At 38.7% G+C, this 20731-nt stretch overlaps 3 protein-coding genes across 3 annotated transcripts; all 3 read right to left on the reverse strand.

Moving 5' to 3' along the window:
* Positions 1-4393: 4393 nt before the first annotated feature.
* On the reverse strand, positions 4394-6635 carry LOC144632601 (uncharacterized). Its single transcript, XM_078491282.1, has 3 exons — positions 6446-6635; positions 5624-5743; positions 4394-5031 (listed from the first exon to the last, which is right to left on the reverse strand). Exon 3 carries the CDS (start codon positions 5014-5016, stop codon positions 4489-4491), a length of 528 nt encoding a protein of 175 aa, XP_078347408.1. The 5' UTR covers positions 5017-5031; positions 5624-5743; positions 6446-6635; the 3' UTR covers positions 4394-4488.
* Positions 6636-7873: 1238 nt separating this feature from the next.
* On the reverse strand, positions 7874-9540 carry LOC144632602 (uncharacterized). The gene is made up of 2 exons (XM_078491283.1): positions 9424-9540; positions 7874-8680 (listed from the first exon to the last, which is right to left on the reverse strand). The coding sequence occupies exon 2, from the start codon at positions 8661-8663 to the stop codon at positions 8070-8072; it is 594 nt and encodes a 197-aa protein (XP_078347409.1). The 5' UTR covers positions 8664-8680; positions 9424-9540; the 3' UTR covers positions 7874-8069.
* A 5376-nt stretch (positions 9541-14916) lies between these two features.
* LOC144632600 (uncharacterized) lies at positions 14917-17495 on the reverse strand. The gene is made up of 3 exons (XM_078491280.1): positions 17369-17495; positions 16653-16782; positions 14917-15907 (listed from the first exon to the last, which is right to left on the reverse strand). The coding sequence occupies exon 3, from the start codon at positions 15888-15890 to the stop codon at positions 15264-15266; it is 627 nt and encodes a 208-aa protein (XP_078347406.1). The 5' UTR covers positions 15891-15907; positions 16653-16782; positions 17369-17495; the 3' UTR covers positions 14917-15263.
* Positions 17496-20731: the final 3236 nt, after the last annotated feature.

A 20731-nucleotide genomic window follows, 5' to 3' on the forward strand; every position in this document is an offset into this window, starting at 1 on the left:
TTAGTATACCGCTGCAACTGAACACCTTATATAATTACATTAGCAAACTTTCGTGGGGCGACTTAAAACAAACAACAATAAAGCATATAATTTCTAAAGGCTTAGTAAATGAAGAATTAATATTCGATTAATATCTTTTTTGACAGAATTACATGTGGTTGTTGTAAAGGCATAGAAATTTTGCATATCGAGGAAATACTTACCATGTATTTAGCCTTTATCAAGAGTTACTTTGTTTTCATCACGGGCTAGTTCGACTAGTTCGTTACATTTGCACTTTATCAAAACGGACAGTGTCTCCGATTCTCTTTTACCGGCCTTGTTTTCTTTAAATACCATTCTAAAGTTTGATGTTCAAAAACTTATGATAACCATTAACAAACAAAGCCATATCTTTATATCCAGGTCGGAATTCAAAAATCGGAGACCGATTCGCATCTTTTAGAAAAAAGCAACATTTGAAACATATAAAACACTTTTTTATAGTTCTCACGTCTTCTCACGTCTTGCAATTCTATTTCATCCCATTTTATTCACATATTTAACTATGACGATGACAGTAAAGTCAGTAAAACATGTGAAACGTGCTGTATTGTTCCTTACGTGTTTACTGTCTTGAGCCCTTCAGTGCTGGATGAGGGGGAGGGACGGAGGCATGATAGAGACGGGGACGTTTTAGGAAAAATCCACTGCAGTTCTCTGACCTCGCTCACCAATAACGCTTTATTAATATATTAAGGAGTCACTCAAGTAAATACTTTAGAAAAAAAGGTGTATAATTTCTACTGTAGGTGTATAAAAGGGCTTCCATTTTCTATGAAAGGTATATGAAAGGGTAACCTTTACTGTCAAATGAATGATATCAATAGAGGAATCCTCTCTTGGTGATATATAAAAGGGTTTGAACATCCGAGCGGGGCCGGCCTCCCCGTGTAAAATTTTGTCGAGTAACTTCCCAGGAAATTAAACAAAATTTCGAAACCAATTGAGACTGAGACAAATGTGAAAAAGGCAATCTTACGATACAACCACAGTGTAAAATAAAAGTGAAAAATGCAAAAGAAAACGTTAGTTGAAAGGTAGTTATAAGTTCTTGAGAACAGCAGACACGTAAAGATTTTAAGAAAAACGACAATTTTTTTAAGTTTTAAAGACATGTTTCGACAGAGCATCTGTCAGATGCTCTGTCGAAATATGTCTTTGAAACTTAAAAAAATTGTCTTTTTTCTTAAAATCTAGTTATAAGTTGCGTGAAAACACGCCAACTTGCAAGAAATCGTTGATTCGCGGTTGCTTCAGTTTCTGGGGCTTTATAGTATCCGCGTACGCTTTATAGAGGTTTCCGCTTAATAGAGGTATAATTTACAGTAAATAAGGGAAATAAATAAAATCTTGGGACTTTGGCTACTGTTCGCTTAATACTGTGTCCACTAAATACATTATTGACCTATTAGATTAGAAACCCTAAATCGCGTCGAACGGCAATTCTAGAGAGGGACCTGAAGTGGGGTATAAATCCCCATTTTTTCCAGCCCAAATTTTGCCCAAATCCCATTTCCCATCCTATTGTTGTTGTTTTTTTTAATTTTCTCAAGTCCAATTCCAGTTCCATTGTTTTGTGTTTGTGATTCTCAGTCCCAGTGAGCCAAATCCCAGTTCCCATTTAACCCTTTCAAACCCCTCTCTAGAGCAAAAAAGGTCATGAACATTATTAAAGCCGCTTTTTACCAAAATCAGATTTATTTTTCAAAGTATACATACGACTGCAATAGTTTTGGCCCAGCAAGTGACGTGTGTACATTTCTATCATTTATGTAAAACTGAGAAAAGTGTTAAAGTACAACAACAACAACAACAACAACAACAAAGGTTGATGCAGCTGAGTATCCTCAAACATGATATTATAACCAAGAATTAATACAATTTAATATTAAACACTATTAATATCAAAAGCTTATTAAATCTCTCAGCAACTATAGCTATAATGAATTTTACAATTCCAAGTTTTTTTAAAGTGACTATGAATGTGAACTGAACTCTCATTGATCATTTGACAAAAAAACTTACAGTTCATTAAAAGTATAGCTAGTTTATGGCGTTGCAACAAAAAAAAAAACCTTTTTTAACTGCCAAGTTGGCACCGGGGAAGACTAGTTTATAGTTTTGAATCTTATGGTCAAATACACCACAAAGCCAAGAAAGTAACAATACTTTAAACAATTCGATCCTATCTAGGTTTTCTGGATGAAACAAATCGAATAACACCTCTAAAATTAACTTGGAACAAAATATATACTATTGTAACTATCAAAGTCGACTTGACTCGCATGAAAAACCCTTTGGTACTATTTATTGGTTTGTAAAACTACGTTAGGGAATTCTTTTTCGAGCGAAACACCTGGTGCCGTCCTCGGAAAGAATCCCGTTCTTTTCATCCTAACCGCTTATATCTATTAGAGTCAGGGGGGAAGGTGCCTCTAAGGAAAATGTTGGTCCAATCATCACTGCCAGTACGACGTCACGCTTCGCATGAGTGATATCAAAGATGGCGGACAAAGCGTCAATCGAGAAACGAGTGAGGAAGGGGCATTTTCCACCGTTACCTTCCTTCATTTACTCAAGTCGATGATGCAGAGATGTTAGCGAATGCAACCGTCACTCTTCTGGTATTTTTTGGTGATCAGACGTTATTTTCTTTTTTTTAAATCAACTGAAACACGCTCTCAAAGGGTAGAATGTGCGAGGAAATCTGACAACAGGTAGAGCTTTCGAGAGTCACTGCACAGCGAATTTACTTTTTATTGCAACAGAAATAGGAGGTTTACCAGACTCAGCATTTGTGGACCTTCATATCTTTCCCCTTAAAGGTGAAAATCGGAACAATCAAGAAGAAACAGGCGCTGCACGGGTAATTTCCAGTTGGTCGCCCATCCAAGTATTAACCCCGCCATTCAACCTTCGGCCAGGTTGAATGGAGCGTGCGGTTTCATTGGGTATTATAGAAAAACATCACAGAATAACTTTACTCTAGTAGTTTTTTAAGATCCAGTATAATCGGTAGTTTTTTCCACTTGTCTTCAGTTGCAACATTGTTTACAGTGAAAGGCGTAAACTGTTGCGGCAACCAATTTGAACTCATGTCTATTTCGCACAACATGTTTTTTCTCGCTCTTACCACAATGAAAGCACTTGCACTTCAAACTGGCCGAAGTTAAGGCTTGCCGGGCGGGGTTAGCACTTGGACAGGTGCCCGACTCAAAATACCCCTTGTTGTAATCTTTTTTTTTTTTCATTTTTTTTTTTTTTCATGAGGTAGGCAATCAATGAAATTTAAGAGCCAAAACAGCAAGGAAAGCCACAAAATACAGAGCTGCACAGATACCAAAAAAAAAATATTATAATAAGCCAACGAAAGCGAATAAAAAAGATATGGAAAAAAAATTTCTACACTGAGATCGCAAAGCAACGATCGAGTTGTTGACATATTCTGGATAAAAATAATACCTTTGCACTCAAGTGGAAAGATATACATGAAGTTCGGCTAACTCAATCGGCACAGAACGACACAGAGATTAAACGTTATTAATCAAGGAGTAAACCCTCCTATTATGAAGCCGATTTGAGAAAAAATGTGTGGGTAAAAAGGTGGATGTTTTTGATGGACTTCGCTTGTCCCGAAAGCAAAATGACGGTCCCGCCATCTGCCCGATCAAAAGTTAAAAAAAATAACAAAATTACACACAGACAGTTTTGACAACAAACCGTAACCACTGGGAAGGAATTAGCGAACAATAGCGATATAAGCAATAGACTTTAGCCTTTCTGGACCTCTGTTGTGGCGTACTCACGCGATTAATCCCGCTCATCTGACCAAGCCGAGGGAATCGCTCTCCCGTTGCCATACATACGTCATACTGGCAGTGTTGAGGCGTTCACGAATAAACAACTGGAAACAAAAGAGTCAACCCCCCCCCCCCCCCCCGATTAAAGTCTACTGTACTGGGAGAATATCGGCCCTCGCTGCACTCGGTCCGTACTGTCAAGACCTCGGGCCGATGTTCTCCCAGTAGGGCTTTCGTGCATTGTTAATCAGAGATGTGTATCTTGACCAAATAGGTTCGGGCAAAAAAAAAATTCTATATGGCATATAAAAAAACACCATTTCTTGCGGTGCTCAACGGGCAATCCCGAGCGGGTAAGCGCAGGATTTGTTTTATTTTGCCCGGTCGCGGAGCTAGCAACAAAAAAATAAAAGGTACTGCATTGATCTAGACTTTTTTCGGTAGATAACATGATCAACTATAGTAGTTGTGTCATTTCACGAACAATAATAACAATAGCTATATCATTGTGTCAAATGGCCAGAAAGAACCTAAACGTTTCCTTCTTTTTTTTTTAAAAAAAAAACGCACTTATTGACACTAATTTTAATAGCCTCCCACTAGTCTTCAAGCCTGATTGCCAAAAAGAACCTGACCGTTTCCCATTTTAAAAAATTACACAAATACCATGAGATTTCGTTTCAGCAAACTCATCAAAAACTCTCTTTGCGAACGCTTGACAATTATCATCTATCCAATGGTATGTTTTGTTCAGCTCATCTTTGCGATAAAGGAACTCAATCAAGTCCTCCATGGATTTTCTTCCCTTATCATAACTCACTGGAACTATTGGAGTTATTCTAGGCTCTTGTTGTGCATAATCTCGAACCCCTGAAAGATTTTTGCTCCTTTGAATACGAATTTGTTCGCCATCTTTCTCAACGGACCACCACCAGTTAACTGTCTCCAGCACCACAAACTGATGATTGATGAGCAGTTGAGTAAGTTGCCATTCAGAAAGTGGCTTTTTATAAACCCAGATTTGTAGTATCATCTCGTTGGCATTAATTAACTCACTCATGTTCTCTATAAGCGAACCGTCGTCAATGATGTACATATTCGCCCACCCAGCAGCTTCTGGGTCGAATAAAACTTGACGGCGCCAATCCTCGCCTTTTTTGCCACGTTTAGACATGGTGGTTTGAAACGCCTGAAAGATAGGGATGTGAAATTTAGAAACCAGGACAGGACAGGGGCAGAAAGGAAGTCCTGGACCGAATTTAATTGCTTGTTATAAGCCCTGGAATTTACGAACTTCGTCAAGGGTTTTGGGCGGGCTTATAACTGGGGCGGCTGGTTAACTGTCTTTCAAAACGCTCTCTCAGTTCTTCATGTTCATTAGTCTGTCATCATTTATATGTCTTGGCCTCGTTGATATGTTTTAGTTAGTGTTAAAATGCATTACCTCTGCTCTTCTCAATTCAAACGGTCCACTGAACTTAACCTAAACCTGCATGTCTACAGTTTAGCTTGGTACGTTTGGCTTAGTGAGGGGGATAAAGAACTATACTTTGCCATAAAAAAAATTAACACGGAGTTTTTGATTGAATTTCGAGAAAATCAGACTTGATTACAGCAATTGTTGCTATGGTAACATCTGCTGCTAAGAAAGTTGTAAAAATAAAACTAGTTACTACAATCATATGCAATCATTATGGTGTAGTTTGGCAAAAATCAGAGAGTTGCTTCCGGTTTAATTTTGTGACTAAAAACAACTACATCGAGCCTCCTTTAATATTTACCTTGAGTCTGTGACGTGCTTCAGTTGTGAGGCAATCTCTCCGTCGATGAAGTTCTTCGTCTTCTCTCACTGGGTCGGGGATCGAGAACCACAAGTTATCTAGACGTATATGGTTCTAAACCTATGATGTAAAAGGAAACTTGATTAATTTTATGCTTTCTTTTCATGAGTATTCGTGGTACTCAGAATTTGAATTCAGTATTAATTATTTGAGGTGCCAAGGTCGATAAAATGACGCTTCCTCTCATAATTAATTACGTGATGTACATTGGAGAAACTTGTCGAAGACTCGCAGACCGATTTGGCTAGCGCCGCCGAGGTCACCTCTGCTCAGTGACATAGTTTCCCCGTGGCGGAATATTTCAACCTTCGCGACAACAACTTTTCAGTGACAATTTTCACAGGCTCACGTTGATTTCTAAAGGCTCTGTTCTTTGGATCACCCTGACATTTCATGTTTTACCGGCTTCCTGTGAAGGAAGCAATGAGCTCGACAGCAGTCGCTCTACACTACTTGTCTTAAGTTAACATTTTTTAAAAGTACAGTAGAGCCCCGGTAGCTCGAACTCAGATAACTCGAATACCCCCGCTAACTCGAACTAAATTTCGTTTCTCTTGGATTTGAAACCAATTTTGCAGTCATTTTACTCGTTCAACTCGAACTCGGATAACTCAAAAACCCCGCTAACTCAAACTAAAGTTCGTTGCCCCTGATCACAATTTGGGTCAAATTTACCTCGATAACTCGAACTCTGAATCTTGCAACTCGCCACCGGTTGCCCATTGATGCCCATTGCCAGAAATAGACTATTTAGTTACTTACTATTTAGGATGATTCCAACTAATTCTGGAGTAGTTCAGTGCACCAGCAAAACTTTCAAAACACACATCTTTCTTCAAACTTTTCTACAAAACTTTTCTTTTGTGTGGCAAAAATAAAAAAAATAAAAATAAAAGGGTAGAAGTGAAATTGAAGTGCCCGCAAGAGGAGCTAAGAGGCCTTCCAATGGGTAAAAGCAGCAAGCGACACTGTACTACAGCTTGGCGACACAGGAATTTTAAACAGAGACAAATGACTTAATTTTGGGATCGAAATGCGACATGTACAGTGACACAATTAACTCTAAAAGTAAATAGGATTATACAAAAGAGTGACTCAGAATGCGGAAAATTACATTTTTGAAGGTCAGACTTTCAAAATTTCTTAAAACCCCGCGTTTTTCATTAGTTTTTGTTTTCTCGACAGTTCTTTACACACAACGGGAAACGTACTAGCCTGTGCAGGCTCTTGGCAGTTGGTGGCGAGCGAGATAAACATAATAAGGGCTAAGTCTCATCTTTTCGCGCGCCCAACTACCGGGAAACTGTCTCTTGCAGATTGTGTACTGTACTTTGGGACGCTGAGTGGCTGGGTAGAGCAGCCAGCATCTATGGCTTTCTGCCCGTTTGCTTTCGGCCGTGGCTCTGCAACGCTTAATTTCATTTTTTTGGTCTCACTAAGGGTGTTCCGGAAAAAAAGCCAATATATTTACCCTCATGATCTCGTTTAGGATTGTACAAGAAGAAATATGCACATATAAATTCTTTTAATATTTTAGGCATCTTTTAGGGACCGGAAGAGCTTGAGCCACGCCCAGATGGTTCTCTTTTAGTTGTGGCTCCTTAAGCTGATTTACATCAGCTTAAGGAGAGAGACAGGTTGGAAGTGGTTTAGCTGTCCAGCATGTCTGCTATAAACAGTCCAACATTCACAGGCGGAAAAGACAGTAGCCGGATGACTGACAGCCTGATAGACCTTGAGCTTGGTGTTGAGGTTGATGCCCCTTTGCTCCTACACGTTAGTCCATACAGTAACGGCAACTAAATAAATAAGCTCTAACAACAAAGTAAACTTGACTGTGTTACACTTTTTTGAGCATTGTCTGTCAGTAATTATGGCAGACAGATGGTGGTAAAGTCCATAGTAAAACAACGATGAGACGCAATGTAAGTGACACTTTTTATCGTTAAAGTAAAACTGAGAAAACTACTTAGTTTTATAACAACGAACAACGATTTTGTTGCTAATATTTAAAGTGATTGCATTTCTATCGTTACGTTCACATAAAACTGAGATAAACACAAAAGTTTATAACAACCGCAAACGCTAATATAGCTGAGAAATGTCAAACAAGCGTCTACAATCGAAGAATAATGAACAATATAACTATGTCTGTGATGTTACAAAGATTACAAAATAAGCTAATTTCCACAAGGGAAACTAAATTTCCAACAACAACTCAACCATACTTTGAATGTGACCCTTGTTAATCATCTGTCTATACTGACAGTTTATTCAAACTTTAACTAATAAGGGGATTGCTTATGTAATTGCCAGCAAAGGTAGAATAATTTGACAAATATTAGGTGTTATATTATATCCTTTCTGGAAATGTTCCAGATACACATCACATACGGAGTATTGGTCTGATCACCACTGCACTGTAAATCGCTAAAACTAACCTGCTTAAAACTAAAAAATCTATTTCATGCAACTTCGTTCTAGCAAATTTATCAAACACTCTCTTTGCGAAATCTTGACAGTTATCACCTATCCAGTGGTATGGTTTGTTCAGCTCGTTTTTACAATAAAGAAATTCAGTCAAGTCCTTCATGGAGTATCTTCCCTTATCATAACTCATTTCGACTATTGGAGTTATTCTAAGTTCTCGTTGTTCATAATCTCGAACCCACGAAAGGTTTTTGCTCCTTTGAATCAGAATTTCCTGGCCATTTTTCTCAATGGACCACCACCAGTTAGATGTTTCCAGCACCACAAACTGATGGTTGAGGAGCAGTTGAGTAAGTTGCCATTTAAAAATTGGTTTTTTATAAACCCAGATTTGCAGGATCATCTCTTTGGCATCGATTAACACCCACATGTCCTGTATAAGTGAATTGGCTTTAATGGTGTACGTCGATCCAGTATCCGTAGCAGCTTCTGGGACAAACTTAACTTGTTTGCGCCACTTTTCACCCTTTTTGCCAGCTGATTTAGACATTTTTACAAAGTCTGAAACTAAGAAGATATGGAAGTTAGAAACACTTCATGAATCTGTAAAATGTTCACTGTTTATTTTTCCTTGGTTCGGTTTTCTTTGTTTAATAACCCGTGTCAATTACTAACTGTATGAAAGGCTGGGGGTGACCTTCATTGTAGCTAGGGAGGGCGGAGCTACAAACAATGGACTAAATATTTCTCTTGACACGTCATCTTCCCCTCGTCTTATTTCCCTTGTAATAAAATAACACAATAACAAAACACACTAACACCAGTCGATATTTTTATAAAGACGACTTTTCTACATATTCACGACCAAAAAACTAGAGATCTGGGTAGCATTGTTCGATGTATCACATTTTGTATTTTACATTCGATTCTAAATATTTTTTTCGATTTCCAGTTGAAAACCTTGCTGACATCCACTAAACTCTTCACTCCATTAATCTTCCAAAAACGAAAGCAAGCAGTTAGCCCTTGGACGACCGCGAGTGCTGTTTGTACATTTCCTTTTCTCTCTCCTTTTACTGATAACATCTCAACGTCCTTAATGCAAATTTGGCAAAAGAGAAACATGTTTTCCCTTCTTGCTTGCCACTGTCGCGTTACTGCCGAAATTTACGTTACATTTAACTCAGCAACTTTGGGCAACTTTACAATATGGCGGCGTTTACAGCCCTTTAACGCCTGACTAGTTAACCTACACGTCTATTAATCGCTGTTAATCAGTAATCAATAGTGTTATGCTAGTAATGATCTACCTTTCCCAGTAACTCCGCTCGGTACTCTTGTTTTGACGTGGGAGTCGTTCGATTCCGTGTATGAAATTCTTCCGAACTGGGGTGAGGCAGGTATCAGGAGAGGAATCAGAAACGTACTTTACGGTTGTATCTGAAATAACAATTGAGAAGAAGAATCTTTGAAAGTACACCATATAAATGCCAAAATTCTAACTGATAGAAGTTCAGTGATGTAGGATTTCGTGGGTAACTCAATCATTTAAATAAAAGACAGCACGCGCAGGCAAGTGAAGGGAGAAAAGAGATATGTTGCTTCGTATATAAAACTCAGAATTTGAATTCAATATTAATTTCGCGGGGTACCAAGGTCTTGATAAAATGAGCCTTATTTCCTCCCTCTTTCCTCTGGCGCTTCCTCTCATTACTTGCTGTAAAAAATTATCACTGAAAATCGGAAGAAGGTTGAAATATTGCATCACGGGGAAACTATCGATGTTAATTTTATCCTTTCACTGAGCGGTGGTGACCCCTGCGGTGCTCACCAAATTGGTCTGCGAGTCTACGACAAGTTTCTCCAATATACGTAGCGTGGCATTTTGTACAGATGACTGCATACTGTGCTCACGTTGAATTGATTTAGGCTCTATGCTTGGGATTCAAATCTCACGTTTCACCCCTTATGAAGGAAGCGATGAGATCGATAGGAGTCGCTCTACACTACTTCTGATAAGTTAACATGAAAGTACAGCTACGCCAGAAATAAACTATATACTTACTATTTAAACTTGTTCTGGAGCAGTTCAGTGCGCCAGCAAACCAATCAACCAGTTTCGACCGGGAGTGAAAACTTTTCAACAAGAGTGAAAGTGAAAGAAAAGCGCACGCAAGAGCCCTTCCAAGGGGTAAAAGCGACAAGCGACACGGTCCTGAAGCTTGGCGAGACAGGAATTTTTTTAAAACAAACAAGCGTCATAATTTCGGCACTGAAATCCGACAGCGACACAATAAGCTCTTGAAAATGACACCGAAAATGATGATTGAGAGTTGTGCATTCACCAGTAACAGCTAAAATCTGCAAGTAAATAAAGGATAAATATAGGGACTCAGAATGCAGAAAACCGCATTTCAGAGAGCTCAGGTTTTCAAAACTTTTTTACGACCCCCCCCCCCCCCCCCCCCCAAAAAAAAAAAAAAAAAAAAAAATGTCTGCGTTTGTCATTAATTGTTTTGTTTTCTACAAATCACCCAGCAGAAAAAATATTAGGTTCTATGCTCTCGGTAGTTGAGGGCGAGCGAGGGATACACGAGAAGAAACTAAGCCTTGTTTTTCGCTCGCCACAACTACCGAGAGACTGAAAGGGCTACTGAATAGTACTGGCAAAGATGTGGTGGAGATGCACGATGTTCATGAGGTCTATGGAGAGCCATAGACTCTTCTATTCAATTGATTGAAGTATACTCTCATATAATCTGCAACAAGTTATTTTTTTGGTCGAAAATTCGTCTTAGATAATTATTAACTAAGCCCTACGTTTCTGAAAAACGTTTCGTGTAGGGTCGGAAAACTAAAAGCATGACTGGCTGGAACTCCAACACATCTTTGTGTTCAATTAAGAAACATTTTAAAAACAACAGAGTTATCCTTTGACACTATCCTCCACCCCAAAAAAAAGACACCAAAATAAAGCAATCGTAGCCGGATGAAAATATCTCCACAAATTAAAGCTTAAAGGTGGTCTCTCTCTCCTCTTTTTGGTGTCTAACCGTGTTATCGAATTTTAGTTTATTCAGAAATTCTATGAAGGAAGCGCACAAAATGAAAAAAAAAATTAACTTGCGGATCAGTAAATATGAATGACACTTCCTGTCAAAAAAAATTTCATTTGAGTCCGTCAGATTTCAGATGAACAAATGCTTCAAGCTTAATCCAATCAGTTTCCATATTTTCTCATTCTCTTTAAAAGAAAGAAGACCAACGTCAAATATTAAAAATAGGTCCGCAATGCGTACATGTGTCTAGTAGGCAATTGAGCCTAGTGCATTATTGTATTTTGCAGGGTCAGGGCAGTGCATTAGGTAGGATTTCGTTGGCATAAAGTAGAGGTGTGGAGAAAGGGTTAAAATAACAGGTTTCAACAGTGTAGCAAAGAAATACGGGTAGAAGCAATAAGTATGTGCAAGGTGATCTAGGAAAGTTATCTTTAGTAGATGTTAAATTTTTTTTTGTAGCACAACCTTAGTAAAGTGCATGCTCTCATTGATTAATTTAGGGTCTGCTATTTGCCCATGTGTGGACGCTGACAGATACCTACAACTTGAGCATGTTCAGTGATGTTATGCGACATGGTGCAAGTGATCAATGCAGCAAAAAGAAAGTGTACCTACTACAGTTACAGTAATAAAATTGTCAAGACGCGTGCAGGAGTGGTTGCGGATTCCCTTCAGCCTGTGGTGCATGATAAAAGTGCTTGACAACAATTTACAATAAGAAAAGTTGGCTGATCTTGCCAGGTTTTTGCCTTAGATTGCTCGTAATAAATACCTAAAATTAAAACTGAATTACCATTCGGTCACACATACCAATTTATTGGCCAGATTTAGGGCCGGATTTGCAGCTTAAAATGAGCACAAGGTAGAAAGATTGCCTAATTTTAATAAACAAAATTTGCAATGCAACAGTTGTTGTCAATGTACAGTGTTAGTTCACATAATTATAAAAGGAGATGTGGCCAACAAATGTTGCAGATAAATTGGCCTTCACAAATGAACAAACTCATCATACTTTTTGACAGAAATATTGCTTTTATTATGTGCATTTGCCTTGGGCACCAACAATGTTAATTAAGCCAGGGGACTTTTGTTGTTATATTTTGCATTCATAATAAATTTCAAATATAAACAAACAATTGAAACATTGGTATTTTATTGTACAGAATACCGTAAACACAGTTTTCACTCAGTTAACTAGTTCTAGTACAGCTTTGTCCGTATAAACACGCCACAGCTTTCGCAGACGTCTGGTCAATGAAAAGTGTTGTCACTACGGGGGCGACAAAGTTTCTATAAACAGATGTATAAAGCAAATAGCTCACCAATAAGCAATAAGCTTGTGTTTACATGGAGCTTTTTCAATGCATTAACAGGCTTTGAAATCCCCAAATGGGGCTTAATAATTATTCCCACGTGGGGCTCAGTCATCTGAATCATTACCTTTAAGGGCTTTATATCCTTTATATTCCCCAAATGGAGCTTATGCTGCTCAATTTCTATTATCCGAAGCCAGGGTCCGAAGCAGTGGATCGGTGATTCTCAACAGCGCTGCGAAGTTTCTTATGCTCGTGGCAAGTACGACAAACTGCTGCTTGAAAGCATCTTTGAAAGCCTTTCATTCTACCAGACTGACACGTTGTCCGAAAGCTGTGGCATATAAAATTAGAAAAGTTCAAAACAACTGGTTTCCTCACCGAAATAATTAAATCTCGAAATCCGCAATCCTTGAAAGCACATGGTTTCTACGACGATCGACGATATAAAGTTCGGAACATTTGTTCTTCAAATACAATTGGTCCCGAAAACTTTCGTTCAAAAAATAAAGTCCCGACTTGACACGACTGCACGACAAAATATCGACAATGGTTACTTACCCGGGGTTTTTACTTCATGTAGTTAGTCACGTAAGTGAAACTCCACTGAAACTTAAGCAGCATTGCGTAAGTTTTTGTATTACATGAAGCCCTTTTCTGACCTTGAACAGCTCTACAATGTGTCTCTACTAGACACAAAAATCTGACTGACCCCAGTTGTCGAATTTTCTTGCCGATTCCTCTCAATCGAGCGATCATACTGAAGCCAACGTTTGAACTGCTGGGAAATTCAGTGCATGTTGTAGGATTACAGTGTAGTGCGACAAGAATTTGTACTAGAGAGCCTTGATGACTAATATAAACACAGGCGTTTCGAGGAAAACCCCTTCTTTGACCTTCGAGCTACATCGCTCGTGCTTGGGCCAGTTATTTCGCCTAGCACGTAACTAACTGAATTAAAAACAGGCCTCGTTGATGTGGTATTTAGACGATTTGCATTAAATATTTTATTACACGAGGTGCCAAGGTTTTGTGGATAAGAATGGACCTAATTTCCTTCCTCTTTCTTTAGGCGCTTCCTCATATTGCTTGCCTGATGTTCCGTCACGGGGACGTTTTTGATATTGATGAAATCCTTCCACTGAGCAAAAGTGCTCGACAAATTGGTCTGCGAATCTAAAGCTACTACCAGCTCCTCCTGGTATTTTGTACAGATGACTGCGTATATATATATATACTTACTATTTAGAATGTTTCCAACTTATTCTAAAGCAATTCATTGCGCCAGTAAAACAATCAACCGGTTTAGAGCGGAAGAGAAACCTCTTCGGCAAGCTAAGGGTGAATGTGAAAATGATATTTATACCTAATCGTACCTTTTTGGTACGCTTCGGCGGCATATCAGGCGAGTTTGGTCGAGCCATGGTTCATGGCGAGACCAAACGAGCCTGATATGCCGCCGAAGCGTACCAAAAAGGTACGATCAGGTATTTACCGTACCCAAATTCAGCCAAAAATTCGGTTGTATTTAACGCTCTGTTGAAGCCATGCTTGCCAGGAACGTAGTGCAAATTGTGTTGACCTGCTTGTGTTGATACCTTTTTGTTCTTCAACACTTTTATCAAGTTCCTCTTCTGCCTTTTGTTCCACTCATTTGTTTAGAGTTTCATTCTCTAAATTTTCAAAATCAAAATTTAGCGAAAAATGTTTCAGTCTGAATGTTTCGGTACTCGTCGGCAAACATCGCGCAATTCAGCGAGCGCGCTCAAGTTTAGTTTTGGCGGGAAAGTTTTTCTCCTTTTACTATCGCTTAACACCAGCTAAATTTAAATTACGAGGTTCTGTTTTATTGGTAAAACCTCTTTTCAATTCATCGCTCGGTAACACTACTTTACTTCAAAGTGGCCGTGATATGGTGGCATATCAGGTCAGTGACTTGATATCGTAAGATATCAGGACAGTTGATCGCGCTTCTGATTGGCTACTTGCGAATTTGGGTACGATAATGATTGATATTGATACCGAGCTCCTGGTTTCTACCGTCATTATTGTGCCCTCCAGTGTACTAAGCGGGGAGGGGGAGGAAATAGAGATGAAGACCTGTTAAAAAAACCTTGTTCACTGATCTCCCGCCACAGGAATCCAGAACCTTCTTTTGCGTAAATTATTATTCGCATTTGTTTTAAAGGAAAACATTTTAACCAGGTTTATAATACTATTTTAACATTTTAGGTCATCCTAGGTCAAAGCTCATTATATAAGCTCAGAGTGTATGGCTTTGCTCTTCTGCGGTTTACGCCGATCATTGTAAGCACTCGTATAGATTTTTATTTTAAGCATTTAGTAACCAGATCTGAAGGGTAATAAGCCATTGAGCATTAAAAGGTCATTCAACCAAGTTCAAAGATCAATATACATTCAATAAGTCCAAAGCATGCAACTATGTTCTTTCGTAGTTTACAAGATACTTGCAAACTTTTACGACGATACAGATTTTTTTAAAGTACTTTAGTAAGGTAATTAAGTCATTTGACATTAAAAGATCAACTAAGGTCAAAGGACAATGTCCATAAATTAGCTTAAAAGCACGCAGCTGTGTTCCTTTGCAGCTTATGAGACGATGGAAAGCCTTTACGACCATATAGTTGTTCCTCCTAAGCAATTAATTTTAGCAAGAAATGTTAAGCTTTCCAGCCATATTTGCAATTCTCACTCTGTGACGTCATTGATCTTTTAACAGTGGGCCAAATTTGAAATGGCTCCATATCAAAATAAATGTTATGGTTTGTTAACTGTGAAAGGTTTCATCCTTGTAGGTTTAACATATGTACATCCACGAAAACCGTTTTTGCCAATGGGTAAACCTAAACTATAGCCTCCTATTACGGAACCGTGATATTTCGTATCAGCAAACTCATTAAACAATCTCTTTGCAAAAGCTTTGCAATTATCATCTATCCAATGGTATATTGTGCTCAGCTCGTTTTTACGATAAAGAAACTCAATCAAGTCCTTCATGGATTTTCTCCCTATATCATAACTCATTTCGACTATTGGAGTTATTCTAAGTTCTCGTTGTTCATAATCTCGAACCCACGAAAGGTTTTTGCTCCTTTGAATCAGAATTTCCTGACCATTTTTCTCAATGGACCACCACCAGTTATCTGTTTCCAGCACCACAAACTGATGGTTGAGGAACAGCTGAGTAAGTTGCCATTTAAAAATTGGTTTTTTATAAACCCAGATTTGCAGGATCATCTCTCTGGCATCGATTAACACCCACATGTCCTGTATAAGTGAATTGGCTTTAATGGTGTACGTCGATCCAGTATCCGTAGCAGCTTCTGGGACAAACTTAACTTGTTTGCGCCACTTTTCACCCTTTTTACCAGCTGATTTAGACATTTTTACAAAGTCTGAAACTAAGAAGATATGGAAGTTAGAAACACTTCATGAATCTGTAAAATGTTCACTGTTTATTTTTCCTTGGTTCGGTTTTCTTTGTTTAATAACCCGTGTCAATTACTAACTGTATGAAAGGCTGGGGGTGACCTTCATTGTAGCTAGGGAGGGCGGAGCTACAAACAATGGACTAAATATTTCTCTTGACACGTCATCTTCCCCTCGTCTTATTTCCCTTGTAATAAAATAACACAATAACAAAACACACTAACATCAGTCGATATTTTTATAAAGACGACTTTTCTACATATTCACGACCAAAAAACTAGAGATCTGGGTAGCATTGTTCGATGTATCACATTTTGTATTTTACATTCGATTCTAAATATTTTTTTCGATTTCCAGTTGAAAACCTTGCTGACATCCACTAAACTCTTTACTCCATTAATCTTCCAAAAACGAAACCAAGCAATTAGCTCTTGGACGGCCATGAGTGCTGTTTGTACATTTCCTTTTCTCTCTCCTCGTACTCAGTATCACATCACAACGCGTGCTCAATGCAAATTTGGCAAAAGAGAGACATGTTTCCCTTCTTGTTTCCCACTGTCGCGTTAGCCGAAATTTACGTTAAATCTTTTAACACAACAACTTTACAATATCATGATGGTGACTCTTGTAGCCCTTTTACGCCTGACTAGTTAACCTACACGTCTATTAATCGCTGTTAATCAGTAATCAATAGTGTTAATGCTAGTAATGATCTACCTTTCCCAGTAACTCCGCTCGGTACTCTTGTTTTGACGTGGGAGTCGTTCGATTCCGTGTATGAAATTCTTCCGAACTGGGGTGAGGCAGGTATCAGGAGAGGAATCAGAAACGTACTTTACGGTTGTATCTGAAATAACAATTGAGAAGAAGAATCTTTGAACGTACACCATATAAATGCCAAAATTCTAACTGATAGAAGTTCAGTGATGTGGGATTTCGTGGTTAACTCAGACACTTCAATCAAAGACAGCGCGCGCAGGCAAGTGAAGGGAGAAAAGAGATTGTTGCCTCGTATATAGTACTCAGAATTTGAATTCAATATTAATTCCACGGGGTGCCAAGGTCTTGATAAAATGAGCCACATTTCTTGCTGTAAAAAACTATCATTGAAAAATTGTTGTCCGGTAGGTTGAAATATTCCGCCACGGGCAATCTAGCGATGTTAACGATATCCTTCTGCTGAGCGGCGCTGGCTTCAGCGGTTCTCGCTTAATCGGTCTGCGAGTCTACTCCAAGTGTCTTCAATGTACATAGCGTGGCATTTTGTACAAATGATTGCGTTCTGAGCTCACGTTGGTTTAGGCTCGATACTTTGGATTCACATTTCATGTTTACCCCTTGTAATGGAAGTTATGAGCTCGACAGGAGTCGCGCCCTACAGTACGTATACATGCAAATCAACATTTCATAAATAAACTATATACTGTACTTACTTTTCAGGATGATTCAACTTATTCTGGAGCCGTCAGTGCGTCAGCAAAACTATCAACCAGTTTAGGGTAGAAGTGAAAACTTTTCAACAAGAGTGAAAGTGAAATTAAAGTACACTGCACGCAAGGGTCCTTCCAAGGGGTAAAAGCGACAAGCGACACGGTCCTGAAGTTTGGCGACACAGGAATTTTAAACAGAGACAAGCGACTTGATTTCGGCAATGAAATGCGACAGCGACACAATAAACTTTAGAAATTGTCAGCGAAATGATTGAAAGTTGTGCATTAACTAATCACCAATAACAGCTTAAAATCTGCAAGTAAATAAGAAATAAATATAGTGACTCAGAATGCAGAAAATTGCATTCCTGAGAGCTCAGGTTTTCAAAAATTTCTAAGCCACCAAAGAAAAGTCTGCGTTTTTCATTAATTTTTGTTTTCTCAACTGTATTTACCCAGTGGGAAAAGTACTAGCCTGTTCCAGGCTCTCTCAGTTTTGAGGGCGAGCGAGGGAAACACGAGGGGGAACTAAGCCTTGTTCTGCGCTCGCCCCCAGCTACCGAGAGACTGAAACAGGCTAGAATAGTACTGGCAATGTTGAAGTGGAGATACCCGATGACATAAAAACGTCTTTTGTGTGAAAACATCGCATTATAAATACCGCTCATTATACATTGACAGTGCACTTAGTAGTTTATGGAACAATATTGTGTCACAAGGACAACTGGCGAACTGTAAATATTGGCTTCATGAGGTCTATGGAGAGCCATAGACTCTTCTATTCACTTGATTGTAGTATACTCTCCTGATACTTAACAATTATTGGACGAAGTTGAATACGATATTTTAAAAAATCTTTTAGAGTTTGTTCTCTTAAGCTTTAGTTTCAATACTTTTTAAAGTTTTCATAAATTTTTCTTAAATTTTTAACATTTTCATATTGTACATAATTTTATTGTCCCAGGGCCCCTATGGATACCAGCCTCGTTGCTGAATGGGCTACCCTGGTAAAATAAAGTTCCTTATTTACTTACTATATAAAGAATGATGCAGGTCGAGGAGGGTGTAAACCGGGGTTGAAAGCCAATCAGAAATGGAGAAATATTTAAATGAATAATAATATATTTTAAGTTCGAGTTCGTAGTCTGTATCAAGTTACCTTTTCAGTTTTGTCAAAATCCTCAGATAATCATTAGCCCCACGTTTTTAGCGATGACGTCATGACGGCATCGCTAATGCCGTAAAGCGGTGCCGGTGGTATCTGTTAAATCTGTTTTTTTGGTTTAGCACGGCTAATCGTTTACACTACACATTTTCGCATATTTTTCACACATTTTTCAGGGACGCGTACCAATTTCATCCTTGCTCGAACTACCTCTTGACTAGGTCCGAGCACGGGTGAAATTTTGTCCTAAGCACCATTTACACAGCAGAAAATTTGTGGCACGGCTCGGATAAAATTGGTATGTACGCGTACCAAAAAAAATAGCACTGATGCCCTGTTTACACGTCATTTTTTCTACCGTGCTATGCTGCGTTAAATAATGTTTTGGTGCGGATAAAAGGCTCAAAATCTTGTCCAGCGTACGCGATTCTGCCTTAGTGTGCATGCCGCTATTTCATTTAAACGTCACATACCAGTCGCGCATCTTTTCGCCTTTTTCCCAGAGACTAGAAAAGGGTGAAAGTAAATATGGTTCTTGTTCAGATGGCAGCAGTAAATGGCAGCAGTGATGGCTTGTTCCTCTCCTATTAACGACGACGATTATTATTATTATTATTTTATTCTTGTCGCATTATTTGGTTCAACTCCTTACATCGTGCTCTTCCAAGGTAGTATTTCAGCTTTCGACTCTGGATACCAACGAACACGAACTCAGGAGAAAACGACCGAAGAAGACTGCTGAAAGTCATTCTAGTTCTTTCATGAATGTTCATGTGATTTTCTTGGTAACTGTTTTTCACAAAACCGCCGAGTGGAATTTCTGCACATTTATTGAGTGAAGTAACGTAAGAACAGAGTTGGTTCAGCACGGCTAATCGTTTACACTAAACATTTTATTCGAGCCGGGTTAGATTTTCAGGAACGCGTACCAATTTTATCCGTGCTAGGGCTACCTCGCGAATAGATCCGAGCACGGATAAATTTTTGTTCAGCATGGGTGAGGCAAAGTCGTTTACACGACAAGAATTATCCGTGCCGAACCATTTTTTCCGGTACACGTACCAATTTTATCCGAGCCGTGCCACAAATTCTCTGCCGTGTAAATGGGGCTTAAGCCCCATTTAAGTGTTTCATAATAGTACTACAGTAAAGGAAACTAAACAAATCATCTTCAACAGCAAATTTAAACAATTTGAATTGTGCAAATCACACTTTCTAGTGGAGTGGATTGCGTGTGACACTTTCGTCGAGCATTTTTGGACAGAATTCAATAGTTTAGCTACGAGTGCAAAGTCCATAGTTAAATACCGATTACAATATACAATTGTAACAAAAGGAAAGTAACACCTGGGGAGCTCAATTTATAACAACAATTTTATTGTCAATTGACATGATTACATTTCAACCACTCATGTAAAACTGAGTACAGTCAACTCTCTCTTAACGGACACCTTTTTAAGACTGACACCTGGTGTTGGTCCCGTCCCTGCCGTTTTTCAGTCATTTTACTGTAACTAAACTCCCTATAAGACGGACACTTCTCTAAGACGAACAGTTGGAGCTAGTCCTGACGGTGTCCGTATTAGAGAGAGTTGACTTATGATACAAATGTTTATAACAACGAACAACGATCCTTATTGCTAATAATTAACAAATGATGATATTTTTATCGTTCAGATCCGCTCATGTAAAACTGATTAAAATACAAATCTTATAACAGCAGCAAAAGCTGATCTAGCTGAGAAACGGCAAACATGCGATTATAATCAATTAATTAATTTAACTATTTCTATGATATAAAAGGTTTCAAAATAAGCTAACTACAACAAGAGAAGCTAAATCCCAGCATGACTGACATGACTCAACTATACTATCCCCGGATTTTATGAATGTGCAACCCTCAGTTAATCATTTGACTTCTCTATACTCACAATTTCAGCCTTATGTGCCTCCTAGGCGCGAAGAGGATTATGTATGTATACTGACAATTTATTTAAGGTATATCTAATTAATGAAAAGCGCGCGGATAACTGATGTAATTCCCAGCAAAGCTAGAGTAATTCGACAAATATTAGCCGTCATACACACTGTATTTCGTGCAAGGCTACCCTCAGTCGAGCTTTACTTCCCTGTTTACTGAATGCTAAGTAAACTTGAGGAAGGTTAGGTAAACACTGCGTCCAGCCTAGTGGCCTATACAG

Source organism: Oculina patagonica, chromosome 12 (assembly GCF_052425735.1).
Source record: "Oculina patagonica isolate OP01 chromosome 12, crgOcupat, whole genome shotgun sequence".
NCBI classification, from domain to species: Eukaryota; Metazoa; Cnidaria; class Anthozoa; order Scleractinia; family Oculinidae; genus Oculina; species Oculina patagonica.